We start from the raw sequence: 25,937 nt of genomic DNA on the forward strand, positions 1-25,937 counted from the left end.
ATATGGCCCTTAGATCAATGTTCAATTAAATATTGTGTGGTAGATGAATACGAGGTGTATGGGCCTGCTTAGGGCCCAGCAAGTCCTAAGGGACCCCATAGAATTATCCTGGTCCTTTAAAATGTTCCCATTGGTGCGTGGATAGGTGAATGTTTGCACGGGAAGGTGTTTTTTTTTTATGAGTTATTCAATATTTTGCCTATTTTTGTGATGGCTTATTTACATGAACAATGTGTTGCTGTGAAGTTTTGTTTAATTTTGGAACAAATAGCTTACAAGAAAGCTTCCATAAGTAAGTTTACAAATGGTTCTCCCATTTCAAACGTGTTGAAATGTCAACTGATGATCAACCACCCAAACTGATGTAAATGTGACAACTATTCATCAAGCAATTCTGAAAAAATCACAATGTTCTGATGGTGATTTTTCAGAATTGCTTGATGAATAGTTGTCACATTTACATCAGTTTGGGTGGTTGATCATCAGTTGACATTTCAACACGTTTGAAATGGGAGAACCATTTGTAAACTTACTTATGGAAGCTTTCTTGTAAGCTATTTGTTCCAAAATTAAACAAAACTTCACAGCAACACATTGTTCATGTAAATAAGCCATCACAAAAATAGGCAAAATATTGAATAACTCATAAAAAAAAAACACCTTCCCGTGCAAACATTCACCTATCCACGCAAGCCCGTACTACAAGCACCCTGCCTCATATAACACAATTTTGGGTCCCCTCTTGTGTATGCACACGTGTGTGTGTGTGTGTGTGTGTGTGTGTATTCCCTACTGCATACTGTACTTTCAGTTTGTGCTTCTTACTTAATTTTTTATTTTCTGAAATTCTAGGTCCTTGTAATAACAAAATTCCTGCAGAAACAGTTGTGTCATAAAGTCAGCTGAGTTAAATGCAGAATAAAATGTAAAGTGTTCAGCATTCAGTCAACGTGTCATTCTTTTCAAGGACTTGATAAGAATAGCTATTTAGTTATGTACTGATGTTGACATGGCTTGGATGTGGACTTATGCCACCTTGAAAGTATATCTGAAAAATATGCATGATAAAATAGTGTATCTAAAGTACTGTAGCAAATAAAAATACAAAAGGTGGTTCAGTAAGTAAGGTAACAAGACCTCTCACGTGTAATGTTCTGAATTTCAGTCTAATTTCAGCCAGGCCAGGTAGACCACCGCATCTCGACCATTAGAATGATCCTCCTGTCAGTCATACTGTCCCAATATCAGCTGTTAGATGGCTTGGCTGAAGGGAACATGGTCAAACATAGATTGTGAACATATTTCTGTTATTAGAAGTTTGAATTTTTCACCAAACTTGTAAAAGTGTACAGTGATGTCATGTCATGGGGACAGGTTTGATGAACTGCCAGTGGTGGACATGCCTGGCTGGCCGGATCATTGCTCAACTAGAATGTCCTGCTGTTATCAAAGGTAGTGCACAAAACCCAAACATTTTTCTGTGTTATTACAATTTCATGTAAAAATTCTTTACATGAAATAGTTTCTTTCCCCATGCTGGATCAGAGTAAGTCTTCCAAGTTTTGTTTCCTGGCAGCCAGGGCTTAAATTGGTCCTGGAGAGGTGGAGGAACTCATTTCCCTCTGCTACCTAATTATACCCCCTCTGCTCCCCCCATTTGGAAAAGTTAGATCCGGTGGTAGGGTTTTCAATAACTCCTTGCAACCTGTTAGTATAGCCAAGGTGGAGGTTTAACTAGTTCCACCTCAGTATTACAGGTGGTGGAACTCAGTTCCACCCAGTCTTGACGCTCAGGAGGAAGTGGGCTGGCAACTGATATCCGGTCATCGGGGCATTTGCATGAGAGCCCAGTGTTCTCATGGGAATGCCCATGAAACGCTGGGCATTCCCATATGCAAATGGCCAGGCCCGCCACCTCATACCCCGCCCGCACAGGGGTGCGTGGCGGGCCTAGAAATAGGTATTTCTGTCTAATAATTACTCCATTCCACCTACTTTTGTCAAATAAAAACCTCCATGAAAATCTCTAAAGTATTACTTAAAAAACAATAATTAGGTTATCTTTACTTTTTTTGTTCTAATACTGTAGTGAGACTGTAGAGCTAGAACATTAGTTTCTCCTGCACTTGCAAGGGACTCATTAACAGTAAGACATTATACCCAGTATCCAGTGTCCTCATAAAAACACTAATAAGAACTGTGCATGTGCAAGAAGAGAGAACAAATTGCAGTGAAAAGCCACTTGTCGATAAAACATTTTTAAAGAAAATTACCCCTTTCCAGAAGGAAGGAAGGAAGGAAGGATAATTCAGTAATGCTGGTGGTCTTATATGACTGGTTAACTTTATGTCCGTGTTGAACCAAAATGACCCGTTGACCTGACAGTAACCCAAGACTTTCTGCACAATGGATTAAGCTACAGACTAGGGCCTCAATGGAGGAAAGTGTTGCCTTTCATGTACTCTGTTGCCTGGCATTTCTGAGGATATTTCCTATTCTTGAATTTATATCACAAGAGAAAAACTGTATATTAACCTCCAGTAGGCTGACAGAGGCTTTGCTATGTTTACTCAGGAACCAGCTTGATCAGATTTTTATAGTATTCTGAATATATTACATGTATATACCTGTATATATGGTTATTTAGCATCGTTTACACTTTTAAATGCAAAAGCTTCACCTCTGAGCCCCTCTGCAAATCCTGATCAATGTCCTGTTCCCAGGACTAGTGTGAGGTATTCTGTACGTGCTGGTTTTCGTTGACTGCGTTTGTGTGACTATGCCCTTACTGAGCACCCCTTTGCACCCCATTACACCTCTCCAGTGTTAAGTATAGATACATTTGAAATGATTTTATCATTGCATTTTCCTATTTCCATGTGCTAATTTTCTCACTAAAGGGTCTATTAAATAAGCTGTAAAAGAGTTTGATGATGTCAATTGATGATGTCACCTAGGCAAACGCAGGGGCGGGGGGGTGGGGGGGCGGTGGGGGTTCTGCTCGCGGCAAGTGCCTTAATATATGACAATTGCACTGGTATATAATATGATCAATAGAGCTGCCACCACAGCATGCAGTGTAAGGGACAGAGCAGAGCTGCTGCACATGCCCAGTGTACCAGCTTCTTCTACAACATTTACTGTATGTGTGAGTCCTCAAGCATTGGACCAGAGAGCAGCTGTCAGGAGGAAGAGACAGTAGCCTTACTATGAAGTGGGATATTGTGAGATTAGAAAGTGCAGTACTGTTCTATTACTCTATGAATGTGTATTTATTTATTTATTTATTTATTTATTTATTATGATATGTTTAACCTTTTCCTGACCACTTATCTTATTTAAATGTTTGAAACAGCCTATGCCATAGACCAGCTGTACTGATAAATAGTAATACTGTATTCCATACAGTATCCAGTGTATAAAAATACCAATTTCCAGGTCTGTTACCGCTCCCCCAGACTCCCTTACGTACTCCAATGCGCTGCGAGCGGGAGACTTTAGATTACATTTGGAAACTCCCCTTTGTAAATCCCACCTGTGCCACTGCATCTGGCCCTATTAATGCTATTTCCTGGAGAAATATCTCTGAGATTGTCCTTGTTTCAGTGGTTTACTTGTCTATGACCATTTTATGAACCTATGAATTGCTTTACTTTTTGGTTTCTACCACCTTCTTGGTCTGGTCACTGCGGGACCAGCAAAGCCAAAGTTTGTTTGCTGCATGTTGAAGAAACAGAAATGCAAGCCCTCCTAGGACAAAACTGAACTTAGATAGGTGTAGGCCAGAAAAATATTAATTAAGGTAGAAAATCCTTTACATGAAATTGTTTAAATGATGGGGCTTATATAATAGGGTCCGAACACGTCAGACACTATTACATGTGCCCCCCATATACTGTATCCTACTAAAAGTGAGACATCAAAGTAATGGATGTGTGGTGAGAAATTATCAGCAGCTGGAAAGGGGTAGTCACTCCCCTAAAAAGGTAGAATATAGAACTGGTTTGCCAGCTCTGGCTTAATGATCTACACAAGACGGTTCACAATGTTAAATAATATTTATTAACTAGAATTAAGACAAATGTAAAAATCAATAATAATATAACTCATAATAATATAAAACACAATATATAAAAATCATCGAAAAAATGTATGTCACCTCTGTGACTTCAATCGTGGTATATGTTGTTAGTAAAATTCAAGTAAAAAGTCACACATTTTTCCAAAACTGAGTAAAAGATTATATCATATTACCTTTTTATGGTTATTGTCAACCAACTTGTGTAGATCAATTAGGCCAGCGCTGGCAAACCATTTCTATAAAAGAGAGACATTTGCAGTTTGTAAGGTGTAGAGAACTTTGACCATCAGTGACAGTGGTGGATTAAGCACGGGGCGACAGGGGCGGTCGCCCCGGGACCCCAACATAAGGGGCCCCCACACCGGCACTGCTGCCCCATTCTTGGGCAGTGGGATTCGCGAGCTGGCACAGCACAGATGGGCAGGGGGTCCCTGCAGCGGTCTGGGCGGTCAGCAACAGGGTTCCTGCCGCAGATGGGAAGTCAGCGACAGGGTCCCTGCTGCAGATGGGAACTAGTAGCCAATACTGCTACTAGTTCTCATCTGCTGCCGGGACCCCGCCGCTAACTTCCCATACACTGCAGGGAGGACCAGGGCGCTGACTGCTCAGACCACTGCAGGGACCCCCAGTGCTGCCCAGGTACCAAGCGGGGATGTGTCTGCGGGGGGATGTGTCTGCGGGGGGTGTTAATACCGAGGGGGGATGTGTCTGCGGGGGGAGGGTCTGGTGGGTGTGGAATGGGTGCCTTGGGAATGGGATCTAATGCCTGGCCGCTGGGTGTGGTATGGGGTCTGGTGCCCTGCAGGGGTATGGGTGATATGGGGTCTGGTGCCCAGCAGGGGTATAGGTGATGTGGGGTCCGGTTCCGGGGGGGGATACCGAGGGGGGGGAGCCACTGGGTGTGGAATGGGTGACTTGGGATCTGATGCCTGGTCGCTGGGTGTGGTATGGGTGACGTGGGGTCTGGTGCACGGCAGGGGTATGGGTGATGTAGGGTCTGGTGCCCAGCGGGGTTATGGTTCCGGGGGGGGGGGGGGTTGTTGGTGTCTGTGGGGGCCCCCACAATTTTGTTGTCCAGGGCCCCCACAGACCTTAATCTGCCCCTGATCAGTGCCTTGGACACGGTACTATCAACAGAACAGATTTTTAGAAAGTATCCCTCTACTAGGACATCAGACTTCTGCTACTGTGACACTGGAGGAAGGGGGTTTGTATTTAAAATATGTTCAAAACAGTCCAATCTTTGACATTTTCAAAGCACACCTTCCCATAGTAGAATCACAGATGAGTGGGCTGAAGAGATCTTCCAAGAGAATTCCTTTCCTTGGAAGCAGACTCTGTGGTTAAAGGATCTCCATGTATAGAGATCATGGTTTACTTTGAAATACTCTTATTGTATATACAGTAATAAAGGTAATTATTACTGTAAATGTCATTAAAAATTGATGCATCGATCATACTCACAATATTATTTGCCATTAAATCACAATAAATCAGCGATGGATAGCATAAAGAATTCATACTAACTACTGGGGTAAACATGCTTTAATAGAACACATCTGTATAGAGAATGGATATAATGATGTATCACACATGCTTTAGATCTGCAACTGGTTTATGTACATGTTGCAGTTTATTCTCAGGGGGTTGTATTACCAATATTCCATTGGATTTTAAAGTCACACAAAGTATAGACAACGGTGCAGTTACAGAGCAGAACATGCAGTTCACTCAGTGAGGCTTACTGTAGCTTATCCTTTCTGAGTCTGTACAATGAATGCTACAGTACATAAATCAGAACACACAAATGTGGCTGAGCAGAGCCCTATGCAGTTTGGGTACATTGAAATTGCATATGGGCAAAACTACGCTATTTTACTGTGCGTGTTTCTGCTGAGGGTACTTGTTTAGTTTCACGACGGTAGCGCGAGGACACTGAAGCTATGAATATTGGCAGCTTGCCAAACTGCCTTAAGCCACGCTATCAGCGTAGCGACTGTTTGAATTCTGGCAGCTTGCCAGCTGCTTAGTTTTTTAGTTTCAGGGTGGCAGTGCTGCCGCCTTACTTCTGTCATGTTCCTTATCAGCGTGCTACGCTGACTCCTCCAAGGCAGCCCAGCACTGCTACTCCTAACCTCCTGTGAAGTAAGCGCCTCTCACACAGCGCTTGTGCCCGCATGATATCCTCTCTGTGGAGAGGACATCATGAGGGTGCCGGCGGAGAGGCACTCCATCTTTGTGATACGTAGGAGCGTCTCAGACGCTCCAGTAGCAATGCAAAGCAGCACCCTCCTGCCTCTGACCTCTGAGTAGCTATTGCTCAGATGTATGATGTGGCAGGTTTGAATGTGTTCCTGAAACACCCCCAGCATCCACACCATCCCGAAAGCATGGCGAGCGGCGGCACTACGCATCCTACCAACCTTTTCATACCCCCACCATCCACGTCGGCGTGGAGTTGATATATAGTGTGGCGAGCGCAGCGAGCCACCAAGCTCGAAGCATGGTGAGCGCAGCAGATAACTTCACATGTATTCCGCGTCCCCTCGCGGGGCACGCTGCGCTCGCCATGCTTCGGCCTCGCTGCGCTCGCCACACTATATAAAATCAACTCCACGCTGACGTGGATGGTGGGGGTATGAAAAGGTTGGTAGGACGCGTAACACCGTCGCTCGCCACGCTTCGGGATGGCGTGGATAGTGGGGGTATGAAATGGAGGCATTTGCCAGTTTGTTACATGGAGCATTGGCAAATGCCTCCTTCATTGTGCATGATACGCAATTGCGTCCGCACCCGCTCTTTGGACAGGAGAGGCTCGCGCTGCTCAGACGCAGGAGTCTCATTGCTGGAGCATCTGATACGCTCCTACGTATCACAAAGATGGTGCGCCTCTCTGCCGGCGCCCTCATGATGCCCTCTCCACAGAGAGAGGATATCATGCGGGCACAAGCACTGTGTGAGAGGCGCTCACTTCACAGGAGGTTAGGAGTAGCAGCGCTGGGCTGCCTTGGAGGAGTCAGCGTAGCACGCTGATAACGTACATGACAGAAGTAAGGCGGCAGCGCTGCCACCCTGAAACTAAAACAACTAAGCAGCTGGCAAGCTGCCAGAAATCAAACGCTGATAGCGTGGCTTAAGGCAGTTTGGCAAGCTGCCAATATTCATAGCTTCAGCGTGCTCGTGCTGCCGCCGTGAAACTAAACAAGTACCCTGCTGAGTAACGTCCAAAAATATAAAAAGCAATTAAATTAAATAAAAAGTTAAAAGACCGTCAGATGACGGCTTAGTCCCTATCTGCTGCTACCACCAATCCCCATATCCAGCAAGTTTGATACAGATCATTTTGCTTTCATTTTCTGTTAAGGAGTAATTCTGTCTATTGAGTGGCCTCTGGTGGTACCTCAGAGGTGAGGAATATTAAGCCTTTTATATATATAGATAGTATTGACCTTGTGTCTGATGTGCATGTGTTTTATCTCCTAGACTCCATAATGCCTTCTACCCAAGTCATCCTGTGTTCATCCTCACATTACTGCATGTCATGAGCGCTCCACTCCATGGACTGGCAAACGCGTTTGTTTTTGTGTTAGACAAGGAAACTTGGAGCCAACTGACTCTGACGTCGCTGAGGGTAAGCATCTGACATGTGTCACATATTCTTTCCAAGATTTTGTTTGTAATTACTGTCTACAATACAATACTGTATGTAATGTAAGCCTGTTGGTGTTTGTTCCCATAATGGCTGGTAGCTTTTAAATGTTTTGATTTCTATTATATTTGAAAAATATTCAAAAATTGTCATTTTTGTGGTTAGGAAATATGCAGCACATATTGGGCCTTATTCTGGTTGGAGCGGCCGGGCCGTACGCGTACGTCCCGGGTTTTTTTATGATCTGCGCATGCGTACATTCGCTAATGCGCAGGCGCGACCACTCACCAACGCTTACGGACGGGTCTCTACGTGCGAAAAAACCTGTACGCGAGTGTACGGGTATTGGGGGCGGCATAGGGGCGTGAAGAGGGGAGCGGCCGAAATAATGAGGGAAAATGGGCGTAAATATGGGCGTACACGGGGGTGTGCACCAAAAATGAGCGGTGCTACTACCGCACGATTGACTAAGGCACCGTTCATTTCGGACACAAAACAGGCGGCCGCCAACCGCCATCTCAAACCACCCCTACAGATACCGCATGCCAGCGTGCGCCTGGGTTTGCTAATTAACGCTGATTCCTACTCAAACACATACACCTGAATGTAATAAGCAATGCTGCAGTCTATTAAGTCCAAACCATGATTTCACTACCTGCAAGCCACACACAGCACTCAAACACATTGGAAGCTTATCTTTCTTTACTTCTCGACATTTAATGGTTTGTTTAATTTAAGGTAAGAATCTTTTTAAGACCTGCTTATATATGCTAAGGTAGGTATTTGCTAAACAGTTATACACATTCACTACGTGCTTTCATAGACTTTACACAGTAGCACACTCAATCTACACAAGTCGACATGTGTCAACGTGTTCACTCTAATACAAACATAGGTTTTGTATTTAGGATACAATAACATAAACCACATCTAACACCTACAAAGGATGTTTCAGCAATGTTTTAAGCCCATGACCACTATTTTGCACATTAATTAATTCAATCAATTAATTAATTTTCATAATTATAGTTGAAAGGCAAGATTTGCAGGTCCATATATATGAAGGGTATATCAGCGTACACGGACGTACGCTCACTCTCACGAGCGGTGACATAAGCTGACTTTTCTATTGAAAACAATAGGGACCCGTCCGTGCAAGCTGGCGTACGCTCAGATCTCCGCAAGAAGGCGGTGGGAAGACGGACGAGAGACGTCCGTAAACGGCGGCGTACGCTCAGTTGTACGCCAGTTGTCGGAGTGTAAGGGCTGGCCCGTCCGTGTACGTTGGCGTACGCTCATTTGTACGCCACTCCCCTTCTACGTTGTTTATGCCCGTACTTATGCGGCTGAGTTGTGGGTGGACTTAACCCCAACGGCCGCGTGCGGCTAGCGTACGTTAATAGCGAACGTACGCACGTTTGGCCGCTCCAACCAGAATAAGGCCCATTGTGTGTGTTTTTTTAAATGTCATTCTTGCTGTTTTAGATTAAACACTTACATTTTAATGGGAAGTACATTACACAAGATACCAGCATTTATGGGGTGCAGGATGTTGCACCTTCTGAGAAGGATCCTTCTTAGCTAAATGAATACTGGATGGATAACAAAAATGTTTGTTGCGCAGGACATGATGTACAGTAGATGTAGTATAGAGGGCCATACTTGTATAGTGAGTAGCCTTTGGATGCTCATGGGGTGCCATACAGTACTTGTAATGGGATGGCTCCTTGTACTACTCAGGCGAATGATACTCATTTATACTGTATGTACACAAATACACATACAGAGTGAATGAACCCCTAGACATGTAATACAATAGAGCTCATATTTTGGACTTTCATAAATGGTTCAGTGTTGATGGACAGTCAGACTGGGATGTTACGGTCCCCCCAAGGGATAGTGTGGGCGGGTCCAGCGCGTGATGTTTTGATACAGCATGACGTCATGATGTGGCGTAAAGTCCGCCCGCCCACACGGATCTTCTTGGAATGGAGCTGAAATCCTGCAGCCACCAGGTTAGTCAATATTTTATGCCCGGTGAACCACAGTGTTTGGTCCAAGCTGCACTGATTTAATTGACTTTATATTATTTATTTGATATAACATAGGGGAGATCTGGCCTTTAGAACCCCCCATGTACAAAATGATCAATTCTATTATTTTGTGTGCTATTATTATGATTGCCAGACAATAATTACTAAGAGGGCACATGGTTTGGAAGAGGGAGACTTTTCTTCAGATTTCCCCATCCCAAGATTCTATGTCATCAATCCTATTCATTGCGAAGGGTGCGAGGTGCCATTACAATGGCGTTTGACTTTAAACGCCTACACGGGCACCTGATTTTGCATGCTTCGCAGGCTGATTTCAGCTCAAATTTGCGCAAAATTTATTGCAACATTATGGGGAAAATTCCGGCCACCGTAAAGAGTGGCCAGTGCGACGATGATTTGCACTTGCGAATAAATCACAGCTAATAGGATCGACCCCTATACTTTTTATGGAGTTTTGTGAGTTCATGTCTATTGATAAATTGTATCCTGTCACCACATTATGCTTAATCTGTGTAATATGAGTGTACAAGATCCTGATAATGTCCCCCCCAGTGATGTGTGGGAAGTTATGTGTACATGATCAAGGTAGCATCCCAGTGATGTGTGGGCCATGGAAGCCTACACTCCTGCATTCTACAGGAGACTCCCTGAAAAGTCTAGCAAACGCTCTGATTTCATCTAGCACATATTATGCAGCTGTTTTTGGTCAAAAATAGAAATCAGTGATTTTGGAAGACATTTAATGGGTAGATATAATAGATATTTCGACTATTGTGATTTTTAGTTAAAAAATTTGCACGTTTTCCAGAAATCAACAACTTAATATAATGCAAATTGCGGTAAAAATTGCAATCTTGCAGCAAAAATTGCATCATAGGCCTGTCCCCGTTATTATAAATGTCAACACCTGGAAGATTTTGACATTCCATCAATATCGACATTGGGCTAGCATTGTATAGACCAGGGATCGGGAGCCTTCGGCCCTCCAGCTGTTGTGGAACTACACAACGCAGTTGCAGTTTTGCTACAACTGTTGCAGGGCAGGCTGGGATGTGTAGTTCAACAACAGCTGGAGGGCCAAAGGTTCCTCCTCCCTGGTATAGACTGACATTAAAATGACAGTGTTGACATCATCATCATCATGCCTACATTATATCGGTGTCAACATGGTCAAAATCAACATTATGAACATGTAAATATAATGACACTAGGATATTATGACTATTCGCATGAAGAATGGAGACATTGGGCGGTATTCAGTCTGTGCCGATATACTGTATCCGACAGGTGGAAAAATCGTCACTCGCCTTTTCAATGTTGCCGTTTCCAACAGCAATGAAAGCTATCAGGTTCTACTTTTTTTTAAAGTCTAATCTATTTTGTTGGAAATGGACATGGATTGTTGAATCCGCAGCTGTTTTGCGACAATCGGTGGCCGTTTTTTCGCCGATCTGTGGACTTTCTGACACTCTACAGTCGAAACACTGAATTCTGACTGTAACATTAGTGTCAGAAGCCGGCAAAAACATCTGGGATTCTGACTGGTGGGTCGGATTGAAATCCCCCCATAACATACAAAAGCCTTCATTACATACCACCTCATGAGAAAAACAGAGACAAATGAAAAGTAAAAAGCCAATGCTAAGAAGAATCTGCACTTCACTGTACAATAAAATGTTCATGTTGGGGCGCACATACTGTTTGTACTGTGGAAGAAATGTGCTAGTCACACATGTGACATTTAGGCTTATAAAAATAAAAATAAATCACACAATTTAAAGCACTTTTCTACCCTGTCCCACTCTTCCTCTACGGAACCTTATAATTAGGGGAAGTCATGCTTTACACATAACGCCTCAATTCATTTGACCTCCATCTACCTTTATCCATTAGGATTTTTTGGACTGTTATTTCACTCCTTAAAAATTTTTTTTTTTTTACGGACCTCTCATTTTCCTGCGTATCCTCCCTGGGTGTTCTTTATATGTGTAAATAAATGCAGTAAAATGCATTATTTTTAACCGATACGACACTATGTGAACATGTCCTTTTTTCCCTTATATGACCTACTGGGACACGTGATTTGGTGTAACCGCCTGATGAACAGATTAATATCCAGTAGTTTATCAATCTGTCTGTGTATCGGGTATGGATCATAGGAAAGACAAGCATTAGGTTGACCACTGAAGGTCAACATGACTGGTGGTCGACATGCATGAAGGTCGTCATGACTTAACGCAGGGCCAGTGCAAGGCACCGGAGCGCCCCAGGCGAGGTGTGATGGGGGCGCCCCGGTGCCCACCGGCTACAGGGGCGGGGGGGTCCGCGCCATCTGAGGGGTACCTGCGGCGCCCACAGCAACTTACAGAGCCCCATCGGGTGCCGCCGTCTGGCCAGGAGAGAGAGAGAGACGCCTGCTGTACCGCCCAGCCGGAGTGAAGTGCTGCCGTCCATCATCATCCGCCGGGCGGCGGCGCGGGAATCGCTTCTGATTTTGAAAACACTGGCCACACGCTGGTTGGCTGAATCTCAGCCAATCAGCATGCACCCAGTGTTTTCAAACCCAGAAGCGCTTCCCACGCTGCCGTCCGGCGGATGATGATGGATGGCAGCGGGCAGCACTTCACTCCGGCTGGGCGGTACAGCGGGCGGCTCCCTCTCTCCTGGCCGGAGGTACCCCTCAGACCGCGTGGACCCCCCTGCTGCATATAGCCTCCATGCCGGATAGCACCGCAGGGACCCCTCAGATAGCACGGACCCCCCTGCTGCATATAGGGGGGGGGGGGAGTTCACCTCTGCTCACCTTCGCTCATTTCATCGGGGGGGGACCTGGCTGCTCCGAACTGCCGCCCTCCAGTGGCCGGCGGCCTAGGCAAATGCCTAAAGCTGCCTAGTGGTGTCGCCAGCCCTGACTTAACGTAGACATTGGGAAGGTTGACGGTCAAAAGGTCGACATGGGGTTTTTCACTTTTTTACACGAATATCGACAAAGTCAACATGGACACTAAAAAAAGCATGTACTGCTTCAGGCACGGTGCCTCGATACGCTCGGCACACTATTTTGTTCTCAGACAGTGCCCTAGTGGATGGTAGGGCACATGTCGGCTCAAAAAAGAAAAAAAAACCATGGCGACCTTTTGACTGTCAACCTTCCCCATGTCGACCTAATGCTTGTTTCAACCTTCAGTGGTTGACCTAATGCTTGTCGACCTTCCCCTATCTATCTTACCTGGTGTGCAGGGATTGTTGAAGGATGGGTTAAATCTTTTTATCAAGAAGAATTCATCCTACTTCCGTCTGCGCTGACTGATAAATAATTATATTCCGCTGTCTTCCCCATCTGGAGTATTAAGCCTGTTAACCCTATGCTACTGGCCTCCCCATAAATCATTATTCTCTCTTCTTTTGTGTCTCATTACTTAGCTGTGTCCAATTTAATGCACAGGGGCTTGTACTGTAAGTGTTTAAAACAAGCCTAATGTCCACTTAGAGTAACAGAATATTCATAGCAAAGCATTTCCTCCAGTTAAAATTAAAAAACCTCCACAGGGATCTATGTGTGTCTAAAATGTGTAATAAATACATATTCTATAACGCCTAGAAATAAACGTTTTTAAATAAAGGAACCTAATTGTACCAGCGCTGTCATAGAACAATTCAACTGATTTCTGTGACATTCTTGTAGATAATTAATGTGCATTTTCTTTTATGGTTTTCCCATAAATTGGTCTCTCTATAATTTAAATAGTTGTTTAATTCCTATTACAGTAAATGACAGGAGCTAAGGCATTTAATAGTATGTCTAGTCCGATTTTTTTTATTTTTTATTTTTTTGATAAATGTTTATAATTTACAGAGCAGGTTTATTCCCTTACCAGATTTACATTGTGAAATCCCATATTACTGTATGTTAGACAGTAGTGCCCCCAATTAGGGATGTCATCACAATGTCGACATTTAGTATGTTAACACAAAAAAGTTAACATTGTCCGAATTTTGACAATTGACATATGAACATGGATGTAATGTTAACATGTCCAAAATGTTGACTTTATGAATATTGGCAGTCAGAATGTAGGCAAATAGTCAGAGTTAGGCTGGAATTAGGGTCAGGGTTATTTTTACATGATAACATGTCAGCATTGTGAATATTGGGACTGGTGGCCAGGATGGGTTGGGGGCCCAGGTGCAAAAATATAATTTAGGCCCTCTTTTCAACCCTAAAGGTGCCCACACACTAGAAAGATCTGCGATCATAAGATGTGCGCATAAATTAGCCTTCAAATGTTTTGCCTGTCCTGGACAAAAGATTTCAGGCAAGCGCACATCTTTACCAAAGATTTTTCTTAAGATCCCATGTGCGTTCCTATGGATCTTTTGTTAAATCTTCTGATCTTTCATGCAGCTTGTAAGATTAGAAGATTTAGCAAAAGATCCACTGGAGCGCGCATCGGACCAAAATCGGCCGATTTACGACCGATTATCGGTAAACATCGGACGATATATCGGCCGATTTATCGGCAATCGGCCAAAAAATCGTTCTAGTGTGTGGGCACCTTAACCCAAGTTGCAAATATGCAAAATGGCATTGGGTGTCAGGCAAGACAATGAATTACATGTACAAGCACAATGCATACCTCCCAACTGTGCCGCTTTCCGTGGGAACGTCCCGCCAGCAGTGTCCCGTGGTGGGGGGGGGCAGTTGGGAGATGCCGCTGCCACCGCAGGGCAGTGGTGACTAGACGCTGTGTGCAGCATCTTTTCCTTGTAGGCAGAGCGGCAGCAGTGGCAAAATGGGGCATGGCCTCACGTGAGTGACGCCATTTGAAGGCCACAACCCCACATCCCAAATTTCAGCACTCTTCATCATCATAGAACGTTGGGAGGTATGACACAACCTTGTAGTCTTTGATAGGCCCCTCACCCCTTGGCTATTCTGAGTTTGGCACTCAGTCAAACCAACTCTGACAGGGATAATTACATTGTATGGGAGCTGCCTTCAATTCACAGGCAGAAGTGAAGCAGAAACCATGTACAGCTGTCTGTTAATTAGAGGCAGCCCGGGACTGCGATCATCAGCGCTGATAGGTGGCAGGACTCTGATATCAGACCAGAACACAAGGTCATCCCTGTCTTTTAGGTAAGGGCTAGGGGCGCGATTCAGACCTGCTGGCTAGGCTGCACATATATACGCAGCCTAGCAAGCAGGTTAACGCCGCCCAGGCGAACACTGGCCGGATCCCCTTTCTATGCTGTGAGCGGATGTGTACACTTACTCACCATCCAATGATTTTTTCCTCTGTTACCTGCCAAAAGTAAGCCAGGACTTACTTTTCAGTTGTCTGGTCTTCTGCGAATTTGGGACGAGTGCTGCAGTCATGTGACATCAATCACCCGTCTCGAGCAGGCAGGGATGCGCCAGCATTCGCTGGGGTCCGCCCAGCATTTCTATGGACGCACCCCATGTTTTTGTAGACATCAAACTCCGGGTACACACCCATAAATGACCCCTGCCTTTCAATCCGGCAACGAGGGTCCCAGCGAATAAAATATTTGCCAAAGGCATTTGCTGCAGGGGTTTGCACATCGCCTATGCGCATACACAGACCCCACCATCGGAGATGGGGCCGAATCGCCCCCCCATATCCCTCAGGCAGTGTGGTCCATCCTGCTCCCTGCACTGGGCCATTCAACACTGTTCAAAATGGTCTGCGGAAGGGCCAGGGGATAACTCATTGCTGGTTTGGGCAGCATTGGGCCCCTTAGTCCTCAGGGGACCCAGTGTAATGCACCTGCTGCACCAATGGTAGTTCAGCATATGGTTGGATCAATGACTAACTTGCCAGGGACATTTTAAGAGAGGAAAGGGCCTGTGCAGGTTTACGGGAACATGGCAGCTGCGTCTTGTTCCAGGAGACATCTCTATTGCGCAAAACACTGGGAAAATGAAAACTACTCCATTTGGCAAAGTCAACAGTCATAAGGTCAACCATGAATGGCCGACGCATGAAAAGGTGGACGTGCAATAGGTCACCATGGGAATGGTTGACACATGAAAATGGCGACATGAGTTCTCATTTTTAGTGACTATGTTGACATCCTGGAAACCCATCATGTAGAGCCGGCCTTCAGCTGGAAGTGAATGCCCCCGGGCAGAATTATGCATACCCTGCACATTTATGTTATAACTGGCAATGAGGCTTCTTTTCCATATTAACATGGCCCAGTGAGAGACCGATCTCCAAGGAGTGTTTAATAGCTGTAGAATAACTAAGTACGTCTCTAGGCAACAAACTGAGACGCCCTATTGAGCGTCATGGGTACTACGGCAGTAGGGTGAATGTAGGAGATATCTGGTATACATCAGCTTTTGTTAAATACCCTGATATTAAAAGATGACTTATTTTGGTTTAATAAATTACTTAAATAGACTCATATGGGTAATTTTACTAAAATTTCTATAAATTCAAAATGATGTTTTCCATAACCAATCAGATTCTGTCTATCATTTTTCTATTGAATCCTAGAAAATGATAGACAGAATGTAATTGGTTGCTATGGGCAACATCATCTCTTCATTTTTAGAAGCTTTAGTAAATTTACCCCCTACATTTATCATCAAGAAAAGAAAAGGGACATTTGTAATGGTTTCCTCTATTGAAGGAAGTTACTTTGTTTCCTAGAACTACAATGATGTTCACAGTTTTTGCTTAAAACAAACATTGTGTTTTTGAATGGTACTAGATTTTAAATGGCTATGACCTAGTGTTTGGCTTTGACCGCCGAGTAACAGAAACTGGTCAGACATCAAGGAGTTCATCTCTTCTCTTTGATAGCAGGGGAGACAAAAGTGGGAAAGTCGGACGAGCTGTGTGGTCCTGCTCAGTATGTTTCTAAGCACATGTAGGGAATAAAAGCGATGAGCCAAGATGAAAGACTCACTCGCATGCTCACAGAATAGAATTTTGTTTAATGGTTATCTTCTTGCCAGGATTGAATGAAAAAGGGTTCAAGCATTTTTCTCCCTCTAACTCTGTCAGTAGTAGGTTCTGAGAAAGATCTAGGCTCGTCGGTCCTGGGACGGACAAAGCGTTGCTTAAACTAAGATTGTGTAACATGATGCTTAATACTACTAACTGTCCCTGGTATGTATAAAATCATTTTGCATTGCAATGCATACATTTTTAAGAGTAGACGGACATTTTTATGCGAAAGGCCACTGTAGAGAGGTTTACCTAAATGACAATGTGCAGGCATGAAGGACACCATAAAGATTACATTATAGCTCCTAACTATAATGATATAGTCTATCAAATAGGCATTGTGCAGAGGGTGGTGCACTGACAAGGCCTGATTAACCAATAGGCTGATTAGGCCGCAGCCCAGTTTGCAGCTGACAGCCGAGGTATAAAATGAACGCCTAATTTATTCCATGTTTGTTAGCTATCACCTGTCCTGATGTACTGTGGGGGGTGAAAGTACTTAAGGTGACTGCCAGATGGCTGTGTTAATGTATCTTACTGATGGAACCATTACTTTATGTACATTGTACTACAGCGCCAGCTGGGCAGTCTAAAGCCAAAGCCTCCTCCACATGCCACAACCATTAGATCATTGATCTAATGTACATTGATCTAATGTAATTTAATGTAATGATCTTTGTACGGCACTGCACAACACTTGTGGCGCCTTATAAATAAAATTATAATAATAATCATTGATGCCAGTTGTATAACCTTTGTTACATGCACATGGGCAGTATGAACAGCAAGTCCCTGAGAGCTTATACCCGTGTGTTAGCAGCATTACAAGATTAAGAATAAGGACAGCCAGTCAGAAGTGGTAGTCACACCCTCATAATATGAGACCACACCTCCTTGTGGTAACTTAAATGTAAAGATGAGTGATGCTATATTACTCAGAAATTTCAATAAATGTAAGACCACTCTTGCTTCAGTGTTAAGGTTTAACGGTTCCCTGCTGTTTTCTTGGTGATGTGCTGGGAGCTGCAGTTTATTATATTATGAAAATGAGATGATTAATTATGTCAGTTTGTAAGGAATAACTCAAATTATCTCTATTGGAAGGTACATTTTGACATATCCGCTGGTCCCCTGGGCCCCCATTTGTAATAATAATACAGATGGAGTGCCTCTCAGCCAGCGCCGGGGCTCACCAGAATGCCCCTGCTGGCGAGATGGCACTCCATCTGACTGGGACGCGTGTCCCAGGTTCTGGGCGGTGGGGGCGGCGAACCCTGCCTGTCTCCACTTCAGGGAGATGGGCAGGGTTGGGAGGGGGGGGGGGGAGGTGGCACCGAGAAGTGGGGAGCACCATTGTAAGGGGACACGCGCATGCCTCACCTTCCGGCGATCCAACCGCCAGACCCCCACTAGATGGGGAGCGCTACATCTGTAGCAATAGGTATTTATGTAGCGCTTTTCTCCTAATAGGTTTCAAAGTACTTTACTGTACATTTGCCTTTACAGCACATACACAGATTTGTCATACAGTGCATACAGATCGCAGTAATCAAGAGGGGCAGTAAGGGATCAGAAGCTGCTTCAAGTACCTTGGTCCATGGTCATGAAGGAATGTCCCAATCTTGAGAGTGATTTGCCCCCTTACATGTAGCCAGTGTAGGGGATAGCTGTTACGTGGCTGGAACAAGGTTGGTTAACAACCTGCCAACTGCATTTTAGGTTTAAAAATAGATGAAAAATAAAAAAACTATTGGTCATTGAAAAACATTTTAAAATAATAGTTTATGCCTTTAGTCCTGTGAACGCCCCCCCCCCCCTCCCACCTTCAGAATGGTGCTTGAATACATCCTTTTTCTTATACAGGGTGCTATCAAAAGTCATCTATTTCCTCATGATGTGAGTCAACTACTGCATTCTCTTCCATTTGGTATTCCTCTCACCCATCTGTCTTTAGTCTAATGAATACTAAAGGCTGCATCAAGATAACCCTCTTTCACTGCTCCACTTCAGCAACACCAATTGAAGTTACCCTCTTGCAAACCCTTAATGACATCAGCCCTTCTTACTGTATGCATCAATCTTCCTCACGAACTCTTACTTCTGCCACATTTCCTTTTCAGTAACCAACTCCCATCCATGCTTACAAAAATAGTTTTGAACATCTAACAACCTATGGTATTCTTGACCATTCCTGATCGAATTATATGCCACAGCCTTCAAATCTGGCATTGCTCTCTGAAAACCAACCTTCCAAGTAGAGCTCCCCTTACTCCCAGTTATTTATGCATCTATATATATATATATATATATATATATATATATATATATGTGTGTGTGTGTGTGTGTGTGTAAAACAAGTGGAAGAATGGAGATGCGCTAGCTTTGCAGCCTCACAATAAAAACCTGCTTCAGCTTTTTGGGTTTCAGTTCCCAGAGTTTGTATCACAAAGTCCAGGGAGTTTAAGCACTAGACCTTTTTCACTTCTAGGCCGCTGCTTTCCAAGGGAATACCGGGACCCCACGGGATTAGTAGATATCTGGAATGGAAGACGGAAGGAAGCTCTTCATAGTGCAAGTATTGCTTTTTATTCAAAAAGGTATCAATCGCTTTGTAATATTCAATTAAAATGTACAACTCGTACACTGTTATACATCAGCGTGGGCTAGAACTACCACGTGGTTTTTAGTAAAAATTACCGCTTCCACCGCCAGTATCTCCTCAGTGAGATCGGGTTAGGGAGCGTCCTGTGTCAGACTTACACGCTGGGATTGCTGGCGCAATTTTCCCCTCTCCGCTCTCCTAGCTGGTAGCCAGCACACAATTGCGTCTGATAGGACACGCTGATGTATTTACTAAAAAATTGTGTACCGGCTACCAGCTAGGAGAGCGGAGAGGGGAAAATTGCGCCAGCAATCCCAGCGTGTCAGTCTGACACAGGACGCTCCCTAACCCGATCTCACTGAGAAGAGACTGGTGGTGGAAGCGGTAATTTTTACTAAAAACCACGTGGTAGTTCTAGCCACGCTGATGTATAACAGGGTATGAGTTATACATTATAATTGAATTTTACAAAGCGATTGATACCGCCAGACTAGACGAGCTATTAAACTGAGCCATTTGGGAGCTTGTAGTGTCTGGGGGGAAGGAGGGCTGCCCAGTGGGGTGTCCTGTCTGATGGGGGAACACTATGACAGCTGTTACCTTGGAAATGGGGAAGGAGAGATTACAGCCTCACTGTATGGTCCAGGGATGTAGTAAAAACCGGAGCGGTCAAGACCATAAGGGAAGGCTGCCATTTGTCCTTCCCCATCTCCCTGGTGACAGCTGTTCTAGACACCCTCCAAAGGGGACAGGCACCCCTAGATCAAACACCACAAGCTCCAGAATGGCAGTTTGATGAATGGATCCTGTTCTATCCGGCATTCCGGGGCCCGGTTCCGGTTTTTACTTAGTCCCTAACTATAATGTCCTGTTGCCTCTTATCGTGGCAGTAAGAATTTATGTACTGCCTAAATTTACTAAAAATAACACCCAGGGGGGCCTCTGATCCCTGTGATGTTCTAGAACTTTTCGAAGGTGACCATAGGGCTGGCGTGTTGTATGTTGAATTTATTTACAAGGATTGATGGGTGTCATAATTGATAATAGTAATATAAAATAATGTGTGAAAAATTTTTTTACTTACATCATTTTTATAATTGAACAAGGCTATTGTATTTACTGCACTATGGGTTCCTTTATAATGAACGGAATTGTACAGAATCTGAAAAGATACAATTAAAAACTAGGTTTGAAATCAGAATTGCGCTGTAGAATGATGACCTTGAAATCCACTCCAGTGATCAAGATGAAATACTGGTAATTGTTTTCAGTGTCTGTGCTACAAGAAAGAGCGAGGATCTATTCAGAACTAAGGGTTCTGGGAGAATCTCCATAGACAGCATCTGTTTCAGGCTCGCTACAGAAGGAAGCGTGTGCGAAGAGTGCTTGAAATAATTATAGAGCAATTCAAGGAGCAGACACCCCAAGTTAATTTTGAGTCAGCAGATAAAGACAAGCTTGAGGAAGGCAGAACTCATGTTTAGCAGGGAAGGTGAACATTGTCAGAAAATGAATGCTATCGTATGACAGACGCTGATGCCCGTGACTCAGAGTGTAAAGAAATAACATATGACAACACATACACTACAGCAGATATTTGTGTGCTTCAGACTGGCAAGTGGTAATTCAAGCAGCAGGTTATCAGCATGTGGCAGAATCTTGTAGCTTGAAGTGCTAAGTGCAAAGCATCACAGCCTCCTCGGCGGCTGGGGCCCGTGTGTCTTGGAGCGCATCCAGAGCATTTCCATGCTCTTTTTAAAGCAACAGACGCCCCCTAAACGCTTTTCGTAGCTTGAGAAAGAGGAGCCTCGATGTGTGAAATAGAAATCTGTAATGACTGAGATTCCACACTCGTAGCCCAAGAGAATAGCGAACCATATTGTGGCAGATTTCAAGATTGCAGTAGCTAGCTAAATATAATAATTAGCTATTTATTATACAAGACCCAGAGAAGACCACGAGGCTGTGGATTAGTAACATATTAAAAGGCAAATTTGGTCGAGCTCTGAATATATAATATCTTGACGAAAAGAGATTTCATTGAGGTCAATACATGCGACTTTTCTCTAATATGCAGCCTAGAAGAAGCGCATGAAAAAGTGAGAAACTCTTCCTGGACCCCGAGATAGCAGGAACATATAGAAGGAGGTTAGTGGCCATAAGGAAGCACTGGGGGTCTTTAAAAGGTCTCAAATGGATGATTTTTTTTTATTAATGGTAGAAAAATTATAGTGAGCAAGTTTTTTTCATCAGCTTTAACTCTTTCCAGTATTTTGTGGTTGTATAGTCATTTTCAGTGTTTTATACAAGTACCTCTCATCTGCAGGTACAAAAACCCTTCTCCCATCAATATAGTGCCTTATACCTGTTCCAAGTGTGCTACTGTGCACGTGCTGCTCCAGGGGCAGATTGGCCATAGATCTTACAGGGAAGATTCCCGGGAGGCCGGCACACATATAAGGCCACCTGTTATCCACTGGCTTTTCATTTTAAGATGTGGTCCTGCCCAGAGTAGTGGCCTTGTCCCCCTCCTGTCTCCCACACAAGCACAGAGCAGTGCACCCAACACCCCAAATACTCATCTAAGGCAGATGCCCATCTATATCCATAAATGACGTGGATATAACCAGGCAGACAGACACACAAAACGACCAATGCATTTTCTGTATGCATTTTCATGATTGGAGCCCTGGTCCCACAAGTGATATCACAATCAAGAACATACTGTTACCTAGTGTATCCGGCAAGGTGCCTGGCGATACGACATGTTACACATGCACAAAGGGGATCCATGTGCTCAGGTGTCAACATGATGCCAAGAATACATGAAAAACTCATGCATCGGTTATGTGTTTACCTTTTTCATGTCAACTTTTTGTCAATGTCAACCTTTTGTCTATGTTGACCATGTGCATGTCGACCTTTTGCTGTCAACCCAGTGGCGTATATATAATGGATGCAATATGTGCAGTGCACACGGGCCCCTGAGTCCCAGAGAGGCCCACACTGCACCCATTGCATACCTCCCAACTGTCACGCTTACCGTGGGAACGTCCCGATATTCGGGGACGTTCCCGCGTCCCGCCCGGGGCCGCCATTGTCCCGCGGTGGGGGGGACAGTTGGGAGCCCCCCCAGCTTGCTGAGAATAGACGCTGTGCGCATGCGCACAGCGTCTATTCAGCGCCGACGAGCAGCGAAAACGGGGCGTGGCCGGAGTTCGCATCACCCCATGAGGCCACGCCCCCTTTTCTCAAGGCCGCGCCCCTTTTTCGGGAGCGCGCGCGGCTTCGCTGCGCAAACGTCCCGACCTCCCAACTTCAAAAGTTGGGAGGTATGCCATTGTTTAATACTTACCCCTCCAGGGTCAGGTGATGAAGGCAGCAGCGCTCCCAAAATTGTCCAAAAATGGTAGCGGCACAGTTTTTTCAGAGTTCCGCGCATGCGTAGTAAAGTCTGAGCCCTCTAGAGCACGCGGGCCTCCTCCTCTCTTAAAGCGCCTCTGTGTCCACCTAATAATTGTTGACATTGTCTGTGAACTATAGAACACTCATTACCTAATGAATAGTCTTTTAACTATTTATATCATAATTTGTGTCACCCACTTAATGTTAGTCTCTCCGCTATCATCAGTTCTTAGAACTTAAAATAATTGTATGTTTTCAATAATATAATAGCAGAGGGGGGAATAATATATGTACAACAGAGACAGCCTTGCCATCATGTGTATATCAGAATTTCATCCTCCATGTGGAAGTACTGGTCCAATATTGTGTTAATTACAAAGAAACCTCTTTTATATTATTTTGTTTAGTTCTCTCTTCTTTGTTGTGTCTGCGGTTTCCTGTTCAGTTCCTTTCACTCTGGTGTAGGAAGCAATTTTCCTTTCATTAAAGCAGGTCACATTTTATGTGACTGTTCTCTCTTAGCACATTCATGTCCCTGATCATGTCTGCACATTCTCAGCCCTGATATCTTTCTGAAAAACATTTATATTTTGCAACATTTTCTAAACCTTGGAAATAGAGAAATAGTTATCTTGAAATAAAAGCTGCTAATTAAGTTATAATTGCACTAATTATTACAGTATAATCAGTAGGCTCTATGTTGATGTGAGTAATCTGCTTTTTAAAATGCCTACTATACCTAAAATACAAGTTGCCTTTGTTCAGATGATTAACTAATAACATTTACTGATTTGGAGTGGAGTTAAAATTTTGAATGTATAGGAATATTTTACTCTAAAGACATGGGGCCAGATTCTCTAAGCTTCAAAAGTGATAAAATGGAGAGTGATAAACAGCCAGCCAATCAGCTCCTGTCTGACATTTTCAAATACAATCTGTGACATGGCAGGTAGGAGCTGATTGGCTGGCTGTTTATCACTCTCCGTTTTATCACTTTTGAAGCTTAGAAAATCTGGCCCATGGTGAGAAGGGTCTGGGGGAGAGAGAGCATGGAGCTTCTGGATTGACAGAGACTGATATGTATGTAAGGGGCACTACTGTAAGCATTTTGCGTAAGTGGTACTACTGCCGTGAGCATTATGTGTATAAGTGGTAATACTTCTGTGGGCATTCCGCGTACGCGACTCTACTGTGTGGCATAGATGTATAAGCAGTACTACTGTGTGGCATAGATGTATAAGGAGTACTACTGTGTAGTTTAACTTGAATAAGGAGCCCTAATGTGTGTTATAATGTGAAAAAGGGGCACAACTAAGTGGTTTAATGTTATGTAATGTTAATATGATTGTACTACTGTGTGGCATAATATGAATTGCGGTACTATTGTGTGACCACATCCCTTGTAATTTGCAATGGGTGCCAAAAAACTCAGGAACTGCCCTGGGCTCTGCCTATATAGGAAACAGGACTGCACAGCCTTGCTGGTTGTAATGAGAGGTGCTACCTTGCAGAGACTTATAGTTACATGCAGGTGCACTGTACAATCATTACTGCTAACATATTATATATATATATATATATATATATATATTTTTTTTTTTTTTATTATTATTATTTATTTATTTATTTACAGTCTCTTATATAGCGCAGCAGATCCTGTTGCGCTTTACAATAGTAGACAGTGATAAAACAAACTGGGTAACGACAGACAGACTTGGAGGTAGGAGAGCCCTGCTGCAAGCTTACAATCTATAGGGATATAGGAGGGAAACACAAGGACAGGCACCAGTAATAGCATAGCAGTCCCACCAAGTTGCAGGTCCAGAAGGGAAGCTATATAATACATAAGTATCTCAGAGGGTTATGCGTGTGGTACTTAAATATGATAGGCTTGCCTGAAGAGGTGAGTTTTCAGGGAACACTTGAAAGTTTGGAGGCTAGTAGAGAGTCTTATTGTGCATGGAAAGGCATTCCATAGGGTGGAAGCAGCCAGATGAAAGTCCTGTAATAGTGAATGGGAGCTGGTGGTCCGTGCAGAAGAGAGGCGCAGATCTTGTGCAGAGCGTAGTGGCCGAGATGGGAGATATTTTGTGATAAATTCAGAGATATATGCTGGTGCAGTATGGTTAATAGCTTTATATGCGAGTAGAAGTGTTTTATATTGAATACGGTAAGATACAGGCAACCAATGGAGGGACTGGCAAAGCGGATCAGCAGACGATGAGCGTCTTGCTATATATCTATATATAGATCTATAGATCTATATATAGATCTATATATAGATCTATAGATCTATATATAGGTAGGACACGGGTACCCCAATTTGCGCACACTACAACACTGGAGTAGCACCTCTGTAGGATCCCCTGTTAGATGGTATCAGAGTTTTAGAGATGAAAAGAGAGTTTCAGAGGGCACTTTAAATGAATGAACAATTTTGTAAAAAGTGATATTTAATAAAATTGCCCTATTGGCATAGAACAATGTAAATTGACAGATAAAAATTTCAATAAAACTTCGCAGTAGGTATTCTTTCCTGATGTCAGGTGTCAATGATCAACATATGAAAGCACGAGGCCCAACGCGTTTCGTCATTATCATGACTTCATCAGGGGCAAAATATAAACCACAAATCAGAAGCACTTTAGTATTTGAAGATGTAACTGATTCCTTTGATCGTAAGCAAATGAATCCAAATCTGAAGTACCAAGATCAATGGAAGTCCACTAATGATGAGTCCTCACTGTAAGGGCTTAATAAACTCAGGGATATTGAACATTTGTCTGACCTGCAACCAGACAGACTCCTTGGTGGGAGTGAAGTGCACAGTGCAGATCCAAACTTCAGATGCCTCAAGTTATATTAAGTGTATTGTGCTTCCTGTAATTGTATCACATGAAATGTAACAGAAGGTTATGTTTCACTTTCAATAGTTAATAGAGTTCCATGGATACTTTGGCCTCTGTATGTGGACAGATAAGCAACAATTGTTACATATGTCAACTAGAGCTCTGCAGCAGCTAGTATGTTAATAGGATTACAGTTTTGATATGTATAATCACCAATATATATTTAATTTATTTAGTCATAAGCTGCATTGAGCAACTAGTTTTGTGTTATGCTGTGTACACACTGATACAATCTGCATAAGATCCAGATAAGA

General features: G+C 43.6%; 1 protein-coding gene across 7 annotated transcripts in view; it reads left to right on the forward strand.

Moving 5' to 3' along the window:
- Positions 1 to 25,937, forward strand: part of LOC146058800 (uncharacterized) — a 508,052-nt gene that overhangs the window by 475,293 nt on the left and 6,822 nt on the right. For 6 of the 7 annotated variants that reach the window (XM_083171024.1, XM_083171022.1, XM_083171023.1 and 3 more), the window contains one exon: positions 7,565 to 7,712. The exons of the other annotated variant lie outside the window; for it this stretch is intronic. In XM_083171024.1, the coding sequence (XP_083027150.1) occupies positions 7,565 to 7,712 (148 nt within the window). The remainder of the gene's footprint in view (positions 1 to 7,564; positions 7,713 to 25,937) is intronic. 7 annotated transcript variants of the gene reach the window in all.

This window comes from Crinia signifera, chromosome 2, assembly GCF_055691185.1.
Source record: "Crinia signifera chromosome 2, ASM5569118v1, whole genome shotgun sequence".
NCBI classification, from domain to species: Eukaryota; Metazoa; Chordata; class Amphibia; order Anura; family Myobatrachidae; genus Crinia; species Crinia signifera.